Source organism: Aphanomyces invadans (assembly GCF_000520115.1).
Source record: "Aphanomyces invadans strain NJM9701 unplaced genomic scaffold supercont1.17, whole genome shotgun sequence".
In the NCBI taxonomy this organism is placed as follows: Eukaryota; Oomycota; class Saprolegniomycetes; order Saprolegniales; family Verrucalvaceae; genus Aphanomyces; species Aphanomyces invadans.
The window spans coordinates 1,247,117-1,259,388 of NW_008580162.1; the positions used below are offsets into that span (position 1 = coordinate 1,247,117).

At 57.5% G+C, this 12,272-nt stretch overlaps 5 protein-coding genes across 8 annotated transcripts; 4 read left to right on the top strand and 1 right to left on the bottom strand.

Moving 5' to 3' along the window:
* The first annotated feature begins 188 nt into the window (after window positions 1–188).
* On the top strand, window positions 189–2,407 carry H310_08521. Of its 2 annotated transcripts, XM_008874309.1 has the most exons (4): window positions 189–1,502; window positions 1,550–1,837; window positions 1,882–1,980; window positions 2,034–2,407. In XM_008874309.1, exons 1-4 carry the CDS (start codon window positions 226–228, stop codon window positions 2,377–2,379), a joined length of 2,010 nt encoding a protein of 669 aa, XP_008872531.1. In that variant the 5' UTR covers window positions 189–225; the 3' UTR covers window positions 2,380–2,407. The 2 variants fall into 2 exon arrangements, with proteins under 2 accessions (XP_008872531.1, XP_008872530.1); XM_008874308.1 differs by having other exon boundaries at window positions 1,882–2,407.
* H310_08522 lies at window positions 1,319–7,093 on the bottom strand. 2 transcript variants are annotated; one of them, XM_008874310.1, is made up of 16 exons: window positions 7,054–7,093; window positions 6,946–7,004; window positions 6,736–6,897; window positions 6,509–6,613; window positions 6,371–6,439; window positions 6,209–6,311; window positions 5,746–6,116; window positions 5,577–5,678; window positions 5,137–5,514; window positions 4,781–5,077; window positions 4,386–4,670; window positions 3,931–4,278; window positions 3,705–3,884; window positions 3,322–3,639; window positions 2,429–3,277; window positions 1,319–2,368 (listed from the first exon to the last, which is right to left on the bottom strand). In XM_008874310.1, the coding sequence occupies exons 2-15, from the start codon at window positions 6,994–6,996 to the stop codon at window positions 2,579–2,581; spliced, it is 3,468 nt and encodes a 1,155-aa protein (XP_008872532.1). In that variant the 5' UTR covers window positions 6,997–7,004; window positions 7,054–7,093; the 3' UTR covers window positions 1,319–2,368; window positions 2,429–2,578. The 2 variants fall into 2 exon arrangements, with proteins under 2 accessions (XP_008872532.1, XP_008872533.1); XM_008874311.1 differs by having other exon boundaries at window positions 1,319–3,277.
* A 90-nt stretch (window positions 7,094–7,183) lies between these two features.
* Window positions 7,184–8,114, top strand: H310_08523 (hypothetical protein). Its single transcript, XM_008874312.1, has 2 exons — window positions 7,184–7,304; window positions 7,354–8,114. The coding sequence occupies exon 2, from the start codon at window positions 7,382–7,384 to the stop codon at window positions 7,946–7,948; it is 567 nt and encodes a 188-aa protein (XP_008872534.1). The 5' UTR covers window positions 7,184–7,304; window positions 7,354–7,381; the 3' UTR covers window positions 7,949–8,114.
* A 631-nt stretch (window positions 8,115–8,745) lies between these two features.
* H310_08524 (hypothetical protein) lies at window positions 8,746–9,835 on the top strand. The gene has a single exon (XM_008874313.1). The coding sequence runs from the start codon at window positions 8,797–8,799 to the stop codon at window positions 9,232–9,234; it is 438 nt and encodes a 145-aa protein (XP_008872535.1). The 5' UTR covers window positions 8,746–8,796; the 3' UTR covers window positions 9,235–9,835.
* Window positions 9,836–10,177: 342 nt separating this feature from the next.
* H310_08525 lies at window positions 10,178–12,141 on the top strand. Of its 2 annotated transcripts, XM_008874314.1 has the most exons (9): window positions 10,178–10,592; window positions 10,635–10,751; window positions 10,849–10,931; window positions 10,981–11,056; window positions 11,117–11,475; window positions 11,540–11,633; window positions 11,693–11,748; window positions 11,816–11,882; window positions 11,928–12,141. In XM_008874314.1, exons 1-9 carry the CDS (start codon window positions 10,239–10,241, stop codon window positions 11,967–11,969), a joined length of 1,248 nt encoding a protein of 415 aa, XP_008872536.1. In that variant the 5' UTR covers window positions 10,178–10,238; the 3' UTR covers window positions 11,970–12,141. The 2 variants fall into 2 exon arrangements, with proteins under 2 accessions (XP_008872536.1, XP_008872537.1); XM_008874315.1 differs by having other exon boundaries at window positions 11,540–11,748.
* The last annotated feature ends 131 nt before the right edge of the window (window positions 12,142–12,272 follow it).

The following is a 12,272-nucleotide window of genomic DNA, read 5'->3' on the forward strand; positions in this document are numbered from 1 at the left end:
CAGGTGAGCCCTTGGGGGAATGCATCATGGGCTGTCCAGACAGCGACGACGATGACGTGGGTGACGATGGAAATCGGCTCGCGTGTGTCGTGGGTTGTTCGAGATTTTTTTGCAATACGACGTTACAAATACATGGATAAAACATTCATTCCTGAACAGATTCATTTTACTCGCACGAGTGAAAGATCGTGGCACATTCGTTGAAACGCCGTCACCAACGTCGAGATGAACGCCGCCGAGATGGAGCACGTTCCGCTGCTGGGCAAGCCGTCACCACCACGGCAATGGACACTCAGTCATGGGCAGCAGCACCGCTTGCATCGGTCTGTCGTCCATGCAGCGCTAGCAGTGGGATTGATCTGTCTTGTCAACCTTGGGTTCTTCTCGTCGAGTTTGTCGTTCGATACGCCGTCGATCTCTGCAGCATCCTCTCCTTCAACGTCGCCATCACGTCGCCCATCGTCGTTCCATGCGTCTGTCACAACTATTCGAGTGGTTGTGGATCGATCTGTGGACGGTCAACTTGTTGCATCGACCATGTTCGACGTCACCCCCACCGCCACTACTCGCCACAGCCACGCTGTTGCCACCTTTAACGACAGCGTGTCTCAAATCGGATGGTCGCAGCTGTGGGTTCGCGCCGCTCCCTCGCGTGCGTCGAATGGCACCGACGACTTCGTTCGAGCCATGTTTGCCGCGGGGTATGCCGAAGGCGCGCTCACCCATCGCCGCATCCACGAACACTACTGGAACACCCGCAGCTACTTTTTCGGCAAAGTGCCGACGGCCATACAACTCGCGTCTGCCGCGCGAGTGTACTCGTTTCTCGAACAGAACATCCAGTGGATGCGGTCGCAGGTGGCATCCTCGTTCCCACGACGCAATGACACGATGTACTGGTCCATGGTCGGTGGCGTGCTAGCTCAACTGGACGGCCTCGTTCAAGGCTACAACGCGCACCGAAGCGTTGACGACTCGTCCTTGTCCGAGCTCGATTTCCTCTTTCTCAATGCAGACGGAGACATGCAGAATCTCATCGCCCGCACCATGCCAGCCGCCACGGACGCCGCCACCGTCGTCTCGTTGACCAAACCATCCACGGCAAACTTCAAGTGTTCGGCGCTCGTTCGTGTGCTGCCCCACGATTTGCTGTGGGGCCATGCCACGTGGGACACGTACACGGCCCTCAATAAAGTCTTCAAGCACTACGACCTGCCCCTGCCTCCGCGCCATCCCAACGACTCGGCAACACTTCGTGATTCGGTCGCGTTTTCGGACGACTCGCCATCGCACCACGGCCAGAACCACAAGCACGACGAGGCGCGCCGGGAGCCGGGCGCCCGCCGCCGCATCTCCATGTCGTCGAGTCCTGGGTATCTCTCGTCCGTCGACGACTGGTACCTCCTCGACAGCGGTCTCGGGGTCATGGAAACCACCAATGGCAACTACAACGCTTCTCTGGCAGCCACAATCACACCCCAGTCATGCTTGAGCTGGCTGCGGTACGACTTCGCTCCATGCGTTGCAGCGCTCACGTTGCGATCGATAGAACCAAAGTCGCCAACGCCTTGGCTGTCGACGGACCGACATGGACGACGCACTTCAGCGCGTTCAACAGCGGCACGTACAACAACCAGTGGATGGTCCTCGACACGTCCCGCTTTGCGAACGGCACGTTGCTCGCGCATGGATTGACGTTGCTCGAGCAACTCCCAGGCGACATTGTCGTCGGCGACGTCTCGGCCGTCGTGAATGCCCAGGGGTATTGGGCATCGTACAACATTCCGTACTTCGAGCACATTTACAACAAGTCGGGCATCGCGGCCATGGCGTCCACGTAAGCACCTTGACCGCCGACGAGTTGACAACTTGTTTGGGCAGGGATAGTAGCTGGTCCCATCAAGACTGTGCCCGGGCCAAGATCTTTCGCCGGGACGCCCCCCACGTCCAGTCCATTGCACATTTGAAGCGCCTCATGCGGTACTGTCTCGCCCGTTGCTCCCATCCGCCGTGACTCGGACCCGTCGTGGTAGAGCCAACAACTACCACCATGACCCGCTGAGCTTGGGCGACCCAGGACGGGCCATCGCCGCCCGGTACGATCTCGCCACGAACCCATCCGAGTTTGCCTTGAGCGGCGCCATCGACGCCAAAGTGACGTCCGTTCGCAGTGCTCGCCGCCTCGAGTGCGACGCGGTGCTGGGACCGTCCAACGACGACCAGCCCACGTTTGTGTGGACAGACAAGTGGACGGAATTAGCCATGCACAAGGGCCAGCCCACAGCGTTCAATTTTTCGTTCACTCGGATGCGGCACTTCGACCACTTGCCGGCCATCGATAGCCATGATGCCAGTCTCCAGGATGGACCTGCGTCGTGATCATTATGTATGGGATGGTCGTCCTCACTCGCAACTGTATGGAGCACACCTGAACGCGTGGACGCCGCGCTTGTCGGAGGCAGAGTTGTGCACAATCACGATCAATGTAGTTGGGCTCGATGGAGAGCGTCCGCTCGCATGCAGGAGGGACACGTGCCTGTCGACGGCGGCGGCGGCGGCATGGAAGGCTCTCACGCGATTACTTTATCGCGAGGAGGAGATCTCGTTCGAGGAGCTTCTCCCGCTGCCGCATGACATGCAGCTGCTTCTTGTACTTGTCGTTGCGGGCCTGCAGTGCCAGGCATTGTTGCATGAGGTGGGATAGGTGGTCGTTCAACTGGGCGACGTGTAGGTCGTGCTGGCGTCGCTGCGTCGCGGAAACGACCGCATTTGTCGCGGGGGCGTTCTCCTCTTGACGTGGAGCGGCCTCGTGCTGTAGATCGGGGTATCCTGCCGCAGACGCCACGGGTTGGCGCTGTTTGTACGCTCGGACGATTGCAATCGCTTGCGCCAACGCGTCTTGCATCCCGCCGTCGTCGCGCGGAGACGGTTGGTTTGTCGGCGGCTGATTCAATGCGTCGAGGAGTTCCCGCACCAGCCCGCCGACTTCCTCTTCAAACCGGACGCTTCCATCCACCGTCGCCATGAGTTTTGCATTGAGCGTCATCACAGTGTCGGCCAATGTGCGCGTCGCGTTGGTGTGGTCGCGCCACAGCCCTTCGACCTTGTCCAGCGCTTCTTGAACGTCATCGGTCTGTGGGGCGGCTTTGACGCCGTTCGATATGGACCAGTTGGCAAGCCATTGCCGAAGTCGCGCATGAATGGCGTCTCGCTCTGTCGTGAGCATGCGATTCACTTCCGCCACGTCGTGGCATGCTTCGCGCAAGCTCGCAAACTCCTACGACCGCATCACGCATTGCATCCGCACTCGAGTGGCTCTACCTCGACGTGCTTGGTCTGGAATGACTCGGTTTGGGACGCCACTTGCGCCTGCAGCGACTCATTCGTCGCCACGAGGGCTTGACGACGGTTCTCTGCCATGTTTCGTTGCTCCAATGCAAGTTGGAGTTGGGTTTTTGCAGCGTCCAAGTCTCGTCGAGCGACGGCGAGCGCAGACTCTTTCTCAGCCATCGATCCTTGCAGTGCTTCCACCATCGCGTGGCTGCGCTCTCGCGCGGCAGTCCACTGGACAATCGACACTTGCCACTTTTGCCGGTCATCGTCTCGCGAGGCAGTGATAGCTTGTATCTGACGGGACATCTACAACTCGTCGATAGCTAAATCGCCCGTCGCCCTCTACCCGTCAAATTCCATCTAGAACGTACGTCTGCGTGGGTTTCGGCCAAGTCTCGGTTATGGTCGTGCAGCGATTTGTTTTCACGGTCGAGTTTGTCGATTCGATTCGACGCGGCCGCGACCTCGTCCTGCGCTTGGCGCAACTCACGTTCGAGCGAGTGCACGTCGCTGGTGGCTTTCTCGACAACGTTGCGCCATTCGTGGCTTACCTAGACACGCATGTGAGCGCTGCTGTGGACCGCGCATCACGCGTACTTGTTTGTTTTCCTGCAGCGCACGTTCCAATTCAACGTGGCGCGTTCGCAGCGAGTCGACTTGCGTCTCCAGCGCGCTGCACTTTCCGTTCAACGCTTGGGTAGTTTGTTGTAGGTGGCTTCGCTCGTGGGCGACTTCATCAAGCTCGGCACGGCGCTGCTCCAAGGCCACTGTCAGCCTGTCCACTTCATGCTGTGCTTTGACGAGCGCATCGGTTCGATTCGACAGCGTGGCCTCCATGTCGAGGGCTCGAACGCTAGTGTCCTGTTGTACTTGCCGCAGCTTGTCTTGAAGAGTCGCGTGCGCTGCCTTGAGATCGTCGAAAGCACGTCGCACGGTGTCCACCGCCTACAAGCTCCGTTTGCGAATCGCCACGTAACCCCACGCTGACGACATTTGCACCAAGACAATATGCCAATGCGGACGCAAAAACTCATCGGAATATACGTGCATACCTCGGACTTCTCCCGGCGCAACGCGTGGATTTCGTCCTCGGCATGCTCGTTCTTGGCCACGAGATCGTGGCAAATGCTCTGGAGTTCTCGGAATCGCGCTTCCATGTCGCGACGGTCCTGTGTGACCGCTTCCAGTTGGTCCTGTTGCTCCGACAACGATTGCCGCAACGCCGCGGTGGCCGTGTCGGCGGCGCGAAGTTGCGCCTCCAGTTGCTCGACGTGGCTTTGACGGGCTTCGTACGCGATGCGCGTGTCGTGGTACTCCATGCTGAGCTGGTCGAATGCCTGCGACACAGAAAGTCATGGCGTGAGTGTGCCACCGGTGTGTCGACGCAGCGCAGAAACTCAACATTCGGCGCACCCCCGAGCGCATTCGCCTCCACGACCGTTGGTACCTGCAGGCGTTTGAATTGGTCCTCGAGACTTGCCACCGTTGTCGAGTTTTGCCGCTTCAACCGCCCGATTTCGTCGTTCTTGGATTCAATGGATGCCGTCAACGCGTCGAGCTCCGCTTGTTTTTGGCCCAGCACCGTCTCCAGCATCCTTTCTTTCTCATCGAACGCGGCGATGGCTTCCTGGTGTAGCTCGTTCAAGCGCGCGACCGACGCCACCGCGTCGTTTTTCTCCTTTGTGCGGCGAGCTAGAGCACCTTCCACGTCTTGCAAAGACTTCTCCAGTTCGTTAACTCGATTCTGCCGTACACACACACAACCAGGAATCAACCCACGACGGCGGCGCTTTACTCGAATACCTTGAGCTGGTGATGCAGGTCGGCAGCGTCAAGAGCGCTTTGAGACGTTCGGGTCAACTGCGCAGTTGCCTGCGCCAGTCGATCGCTGGTCGCCGTGGCGTTTGCCTCAAGCGATGCTATACTTGCATGGGCCGCCTCGAGTTTGGCCACAACGCAATCGTGTTTTTCGCGCCAAGTTCTTGCGTGGCGCTCCGGTTCCTGGACTCGGTCGTCCCATTTGTCCTGGACGCCATGCAGTTGCGCTCTTGTGGCTGCCAATTCGTTGGATAACCGACTCTGTTCTGTTTGGGACTGGCGCAAGTCGAAGTTGGCCTGGTGCTGCTTCGATTCCATCGACGACCTCTCCGCATGCCACAATGCTTCCCGCTCCACAAACTCCTACGATACCGATGGAAAGTCCACAGATGTCGGACCAGCCATCGAACGGCATTTGGAGCTACCTGAATCTTGGCTTCTCCAGCGAGGCGAACGCGATGCTCTTCACTGACCTTCCCGTTGGCGTCGATAACGTCTCGATACGCTTGTTTTAAGTGCTCCAACGTCTACCGACGCAACAGTGAGGTCGTGCGACCAGAAATGCGAGCAGTCCAGCCGTGGCCATGCGCTTACGTCTTGGTGGGTGAGGTGCAGCTCGGACCATTGACGGTGCATTGCATCGCCTCGTTGCTGTGCCGCGCCGAGCTCGAGCTCCAACGACTCAATTCGTTGGTGCAAGGCCGCGAAGGTCGCTTCCCACGTTGTTTGGCGTTCCATCCAACTGCGCTCGACCTCGTGCTCGACCTCGGCCTCCTTGTGAGGTTGCGACTCTTTCCATGAACTAATGCGAGCGCTCAGGTCGTCGTTCACTTCTCGCAAGACACGGGCTTGGGCTTCTAGCTCTTGGCGCTGGGCCACCGCTTCTGCCAAGGACGCTTCCATGACAGAAACGTGGCGTTTGGCCGAGGTCAGTTCTGTCTCCAAGGCTTGTCGAGTCGCATCGTCTGGTACACTCGTTAGTGAACGTGTAAGACGGCCGTGCAATGCGGGCAGATGCATAGAAATCACAAAGAAGAGTGAGGACGCTGCACTGTACTCGCGTCGGAGTTGGGAGTAGTCGCGCGCTTTGAAGGAGTAGGGGGACGGGAGCCAGGCGATGGCTGCATGGACTCGATTTTGGCTTGCATGGCCTCGACGATCTGCATTGCCCAAGAAGAAAGAAGTCGTCAGGCATCGGCGTATGAACTTCAAAGCTTACCAAGACAAAGCGTTCGACGTCATCGTAATGATCGTCTTCTTCGCGCATCGCCAAGGCGATTTCGTCGTCCTATTGGCAAAGCGGTGCGAGGAAGAGTGGACAGCAGTGGTTCAGACAGCATTGTCTCTATGGACGAACCTTCCATTGACGCATGCGGGCACGCTGGGCTGTGCACGTGGCATGCACTACAGCCAGTTGCTGGTGCACGAGGGGCAACAAGGGATGCTCGGCTTGCCGTTCTTTCTGGGGACGATCGAGACTTGTCAGAAATTATCCATCACGATCAGCATTCAAATGACGACCGCATCGATGTCAATGTGTCTCAGTGTGAAAGGATGCCACGAAACTTGCGATCGATGGCGTACCAGTTCGTCCAACAACGACGCCTTGACTTGTAGAGACTGTAAATCCGACGAGGAAGTCGTGCTCGAGATGGAACTGCGACGATAGAATGGATGGTGACTACTAGACTCGCCTTCGCTGCTTGTCTCGATGGACCCGCGACGGTACAGACCGTCGTCGTCGACCTGCCAGAATATTCCCATGGGCATAGCTCGAGCCATCAGTTCCCCTACCGAGTGGTTTCGACATCGCCGTTCGTCTGAAACCTCTGCAATCTCTTCCATGTCCCTTACTATGTAATCCATGACATCCGATCCGCCTTCCAGGTTCATGGGACTTACGTCGTCGACGACAGATGTGCAGGCGCGGCGCGCGGCGGAATATTTCGGATTTCAAACAGGAATCCGGATAATTTCCCATACAAGCGTATCCGGATACAATATATCCGTAACCAGTCTCATCATCGACATCTCTCAATGAAGCAGCATCCGATGGCGCTTGCGCCGCCCGTCGCCTAGACGACGATGGCATACACACCCAGGCCGAGCCGGAAGAACTCCACCGCCGTGAGGCTTGCATCCGTCTTGTATTGGTACTCCATGTGGCAGAAGTTGTGCCAACGATATAAATAGTCGTTGTAGAGATTTCTTGCACTGAACGTTGTGGTGGATGCCGTTCCTGAAGCAGCCATTGTCGACACACGCGGCCACGTGGGTCTTCTTTCCGCCACATTTTGGTGCAACCACCTCGCCAGTCGCTACCTCGTTGTCGTGCTGCGCGGAGCGTGAGCGGCGGCAGCGGCGGCCAAGCTTCTTTTCATCGCTTCATGCAGCCACCGATGCTGGTGTCCGCATCCTTTACAACACACCATCGTTCGTACCAGCATGCACCTCCATCGTGGGGGGTCGAGTCGGAATCCCCCTCAACACAGACGAGGTCGCGGCCCGCCGCAAAATGTTTCGAAGCCGCCTTCGAGAAACATTGCCGATGATACACGAAGACACGTTTGTCTGCGAGGACTGCCACGCGTGCACGTACCGACCGGACGTGGTGCTTGGAATCACGAACGTCCAAAAAGTGAAGCCCTCCCAGTTCCGCCTTGAGGATCCGCCATCGCGAGCGCTGTCCGTGCTGCCGGCGCGCAAAGGCAAGCTACCCATGCAACTCAACCAAAAGGGTCGACCCAGCAAGAATGCGTTCGCGAATTTTCCAACTCGACAGAGCCCTCGCGTGTGAGTCTGTCGCAGCTATGGCTCGCTTCATCCACAAGCAAGAATTGGAGTAGTAGCAGAGGGCAGCCGACGACAGCAATCAAGACGTCGCTAGGATGTGTATTCAGCGACTGTTCAGCCGTCGGCTACAATGCCCATCGAAAGAGCGAGAATTGTATGTATCTACCGCATATCTCGCAGAGCATGCGCACTCACGGCGGCTCCAAGTTCGCGTGCGCCACCATAGCATATCAACCGCACGTAGAAGATGGGCATGGTGGTGACATGACGGATTGTCGCCATCTGGAATACCTGCCAAATCTAGAGACCTGTATAATATGATATCGAAATTTTGCAACAAGGTACGAACTACAATCGCGCTGGGCGAGGTGCGACTTCCCTCGCCGCCACTGTCGTGCTAGACACGCAGTGGCGCACTCATAGCATACCACGTCGTTCCCAGCGCTCCTTTGCTACAAGAGAACGTTGCATCTCCGACTGGGTTCCACTGCTTGTTTTTCCATCATTGCGGGGTGGGATGGTTCGCGTGGGGCTGGATCGGCGTAACTCGCCCACAGTCGAACACAAGACATGCTGGGCCATCTCGTAGTTCAACACATGGAGCCCATCCGAGGGAAAGGGAGGATGCATTTTCGTGAGATGGCCGCGCCCGAATCATGCACACGACCCAGCCGCCTTGCGTTGGGTTCTTGAATAACCTTTCAAAATCAATAAGAACCGGTGGAATGTTCCGTACGAACGACGAACATGCCCAGAACATGCCACAAGTGCTGTGGCTCGTCCCACCCAGTTGTACGGACGCGCACCTGACCTTCGACAGGCAAGGTCACTCTACGTATTGCCAACCCAACCATGTTCCTGGCCAACTTGTTTGCCGCCCGCTTCGGCTCCACGAAAGAGCCATGCTGCCGGGAGCGCACCCGCAAGCGCGGCCTCTACTTTTTCCGCAAGGCGCCGCCTGTGCCGTGTGTGTCCATGACAACCGAAGCCATCGACAAGAGCGTTGCCAAGTGCGACACAATCGTGGGCGGTCGGTGTGTGCCATTCAATTCCCGTGATGTTGTGCGCCTCAAGCGCCTGCGTACATTGTGGCAAACCCTGAGCCCCGTGAAAGAGTCGTGCGGCAGCACCACCACCCATTGCAGACGTCGTCGCGGCGCCACCGACGTCGACCTGTGCGAAGACTGCATGGGGTACGAGTTTACCAAGTCGGCCCCGGACGTCACCGTATTCGTCACGGATGTCGAGCTCACGTACTACAAGCTGCCCACCGCGGCGTGGATCGCATAACATGTCAATACCCGCCATAAGTTACACTGCATCGAGTTTTGTAGACGGAGGTCCTGCGCTTGCGTCATGTATGCTGGGAGCACGGGGAGCGGCATGGCTCGAGAGCCGACGAAGCCACGTCATGCCGTCCACCCATTTTCGATCTCTTCGACCAACAGCCATCGCAGACGGGATATCACCTCTTTCTTGTTCAGAGTAGAGGACGGCAGTTCGACGGTCCAAGGCCGCGCGATTCTGTCGATTTGAACCGTATGATGGTGCATGCCGTCCGTGAACCAGTCTGGTCGACCATCGGAGCCGCTGTTCCCAGGAAGGCCAGGCGTCGTACGCTGCCCTCGACGCCCGGAATCCACGAGGTAGAGTAGCGACTGTCTAGCCTGCGGACAACCTCGGCGGAAGACAACTCGATTTGGCGCTCGAGATGAGAGAAGTCGCGGTTTTGAGGACACCACATTGTGACTTCGTGCGAGTGTAAATTTCCATTTCGTCCAACATCGTTCATACACCTCGTGACATTGCACTCATCCAAGCCTACCATGCCCGTGTCGCCCGCGCCTCGACTGCCATCGCCGAGGCGACCGCCCCGCCACGACCAGCGCTCTGCCAACCACTCGTTATACCGGCGACTGCCCTGCACTTCCCATACCACAAATGGACGCGCGGTAACACGTGGACGCCTGTCGCTCTGTGCAAATGTCTCGGATGTCTCTTCGACAGGCAGCAAATACAAAAGCTCTCAAAATGACGACTTCATTGATGCACGCACATGTCAAACCGTAACTAGAGTGAGTGCCAATTCACTCGAGGCCGCGAGTTGTTGGCAGCACGGTCGAAGCTGAGTTGGGAAGATGCAAAGTCGTGCAGGGTATTCTTAGCTCGAGGGGCGTCTTGAACCCGACACGATGCGGTACCCTCGCCGCGGGCACTAAATATAGAGAACAATCCACACTCCAAACGTGGCGCAACTTGGGCGACCAGTGCATGGGTGAGGTCGAATCGGCGACATGCAAGTGTTGCGGGCGTTGTCCACGATGAGTGTGGAATCGTTTTTCCAGGACAGACTGTTTGGAGGACCACCTATATCCCCCACGGCACCGTCGACGACAGAGTCGATAGCCGTCCCATCCCCCGTCGCCATCCCCGACGCCGCGACTCGATGTGGCGGCGACACCCGGGAAGATAAACTGTTTGACCTGTTCACGACGTACGCGATGCTGGTCACGTGCGACGACCCCACGTGTATACGCATGGGCTACGTCATCAAGATGCTGCAGGATTGCCGCGTGGTGCACGACTCCGTCGGGACATCGTCCGTGGGCGCGATCGACCCGCTACGGACTCCGCAGTGCCACAGCCAGGTATAGCACTCGACAACGTGTCTTTCGTTGAGCGAGTGGTAGACACTGGCCATTCGCGACGTCGAGATCATCGCGTCCAAGCTATTGCACACGTCCACGACGTGCACAAAGCTCACTTACGACGTGTTTCTAAAGCTCCTTTGGGATATTGCGCTTCACGTACGATATGCACCGGCATGGCGATCGCTTGCATGCATGCCTCCTTGTTGTTGCATTGAGTGGGCTGACATGGACTGGGGGGTGGGGCATGGCATAGGCCCATCCAGACACGCCGCCGCCGCTGGCTTTCAAGCACGTCGTCGATCAATGCGTTCGCTTCTCTCCCAAACAAAAGTCCAGGTGTGCTTCTCGAGCACCAGCATCGAGGTCGAATTACATTTGGCGGTAGGATACGGTGCTCCGTCACCGACGCGTACGCTCGGGCCGAGAAAGTCATGGCGTTCTTCGAGCCGAGCTTGGTCGAGGTAGTTTGCGCACAGAGCCCCGTACTAATCGACAGTTCCAACGGAAGCGTTTGGCGCTAGATCTTCAAAGGCTACGCCGACGCCACGCACAAGACCACCGCGTCGCACCGAAACAAGGTCAAAGCCATCACGCCCGCACGTGCCCACCCGCCCCGCCAACGGGCCTGCGCTGTCCTCCCCCATCACATGGCACTGTACCTAAACTACCAAGACTCGGTCGCGTTTGCCCGGCAATTCGGCCTCGTTAGCCACGGGGGGGTTACGATTGCCGAGTTTGCCGCCGCCTACATCGACAGTGTTGAGAAAATGAAGGGCTCGACCCGGCGGCAGCTCACTTTCCTGGGGTTTTGCCACTTGCTGCTGCGGCTCACGCTCAAGCTGTACGGTCACGCCCCTGTTTCCATCTCCATGCAACTCAAGTACGTTGATATCATCCATGATATCGTGGCGCCGGTGTCGAGTGTTCAACGCTATCATATCTAGAGCGCTGTTTCAGTTCATGTGGCTCAATTCACGCCCCGATACGTCCAAGTTATGTGGCCACCGCAACCTTGGCACGTCTGGGCTCCACGAAGCTGTGTGTCGTTTTTCGTTCGTCGTGACAATTTGCATGACGACACGCGGGTGTGTGTCTAGGGCACCATCGCATTCCACGCGGCGTTTCTCAAGCAGTGGAAGAAGGACCAGTTTGTGTACGTGGTTGTCGCGGCAACCTCTGTCGTTTATCGCCCACACATTGATCCTGCCGGTGTGCCACAGGGACTATGCGGCGCAAATCCACGCGACGACTCCGCATCAAGTCGTTCGCAACGTGGCGATTCGACAGGTCCATGGCAAGCACGTGTGCCTCACTCCTGACTGTTCCCGATAGGCATTGCTCGAGCCCATGGCTGGGTTTGCGTGGTCTCCGTAGCAATTTTTCGTCGGGAGAAGGGGGGCCTTCGACCGCCTCCTGTACTCGCGACGTCGATGCCAATTTTGCAAATACGCTCGACTTCCATCGTTTTGATGTGCAAATTGTGCTTCGAGATGACGGCCGCGGGAATGAATGATGCTAATTGGTCATATATATTTGATTCGATCCATTTAGATTGGTTGACTCCATCTATTCGTATGAGAATTGGCCAATATTCACCCAATCCGAGTGCCGCGACTTCAGACCCACCAAGGCAATATATTGGTGGTATTCATTTATTACAATATACTAGGGTATTCA

Excerpts from the sequence above, each read along its gene's own strand:
- H310_08521 (XM_008874309.1), top strand. The coding sequence starts at position 226 with ATGAACGCCGCCGAGATGGAGCACGTTCCGCTGCTGGGCAAGCCGTCA. Across the intron at positions 1,838-1,881 it reads ATCGCGGCCATGGCGTCCAC|GGATAGTAGCTGGTCCCATC; the intron begins GTAAGCACCTTG and ends TTGTTTGGGCAG. Across the intron at positions 1,981-2,033 it reads CATTTGAAGCGCCTCATGCG|AGCCAACAACTACCACCATG; the intron begins GTACTGTCTCGC and ends CCGTCGTGGTAG.
- H310_08522 (XM_008874310.1), bottom strand. The coding sequence starts at position 6,996 with ATGGAAGAGATTGCAGAGGTTTCAGACGAACGGCGATGTCGAAACCAC. Across the intron at positions 6,312-6,370 it reads ACGTCGAACGCTTTGTCTTG|ATCGTCGAGGCCATGCAAGC; the intron begins GTAAGCTTTGAA and ends TGGGCAATGCAG. Across the intron at positions 4,671-4,780 it reads ACCAATTCAAACGCCTGCAG|GCATTCGACCAGCTCAGCAT; the intron begins GTACCAACGGTC and ends TCTGTGTCGCAG.
- H310_08523 (XM_008874312.1), top strand. The coding sequence starts at position 7,382 with ATGCCGTTCCTGAAGCAGCCATTGTCGACACACGCGGCCACGTGGGTC.
- H310_08524 (XM_008874313.1), top strand. The coding sequence starts at position 8,797 with ATGTTCCTGGCCAACTTGTTTGCCGCCCGCTTCGGCTCCACGAAAGAG.
- H310_08525 (XM_008874315.1), top strand. The coding sequence starts at position 10,239 with ATGCAAGTGTTGCGGGCGTTGTCCACGATGAGTGTGGAATCGTTTTTC. Across the intron at positions 11,057-11,116 it reads TCGAGCCGAGCTTGGTCGAG|ATCTTCAAAGGCTACGCCGA; the intron begins GTAGTTTGCGCA and ends GTTTGGCGCTAG. Across the intron at positions 11,749-11,815 it reads TGGAAGAAGGACCAGTTTGT|GGACTATGCGGCGCAAATCC; the intron begins GTACGTGGTTGT and ends GGTGTGCCACAG.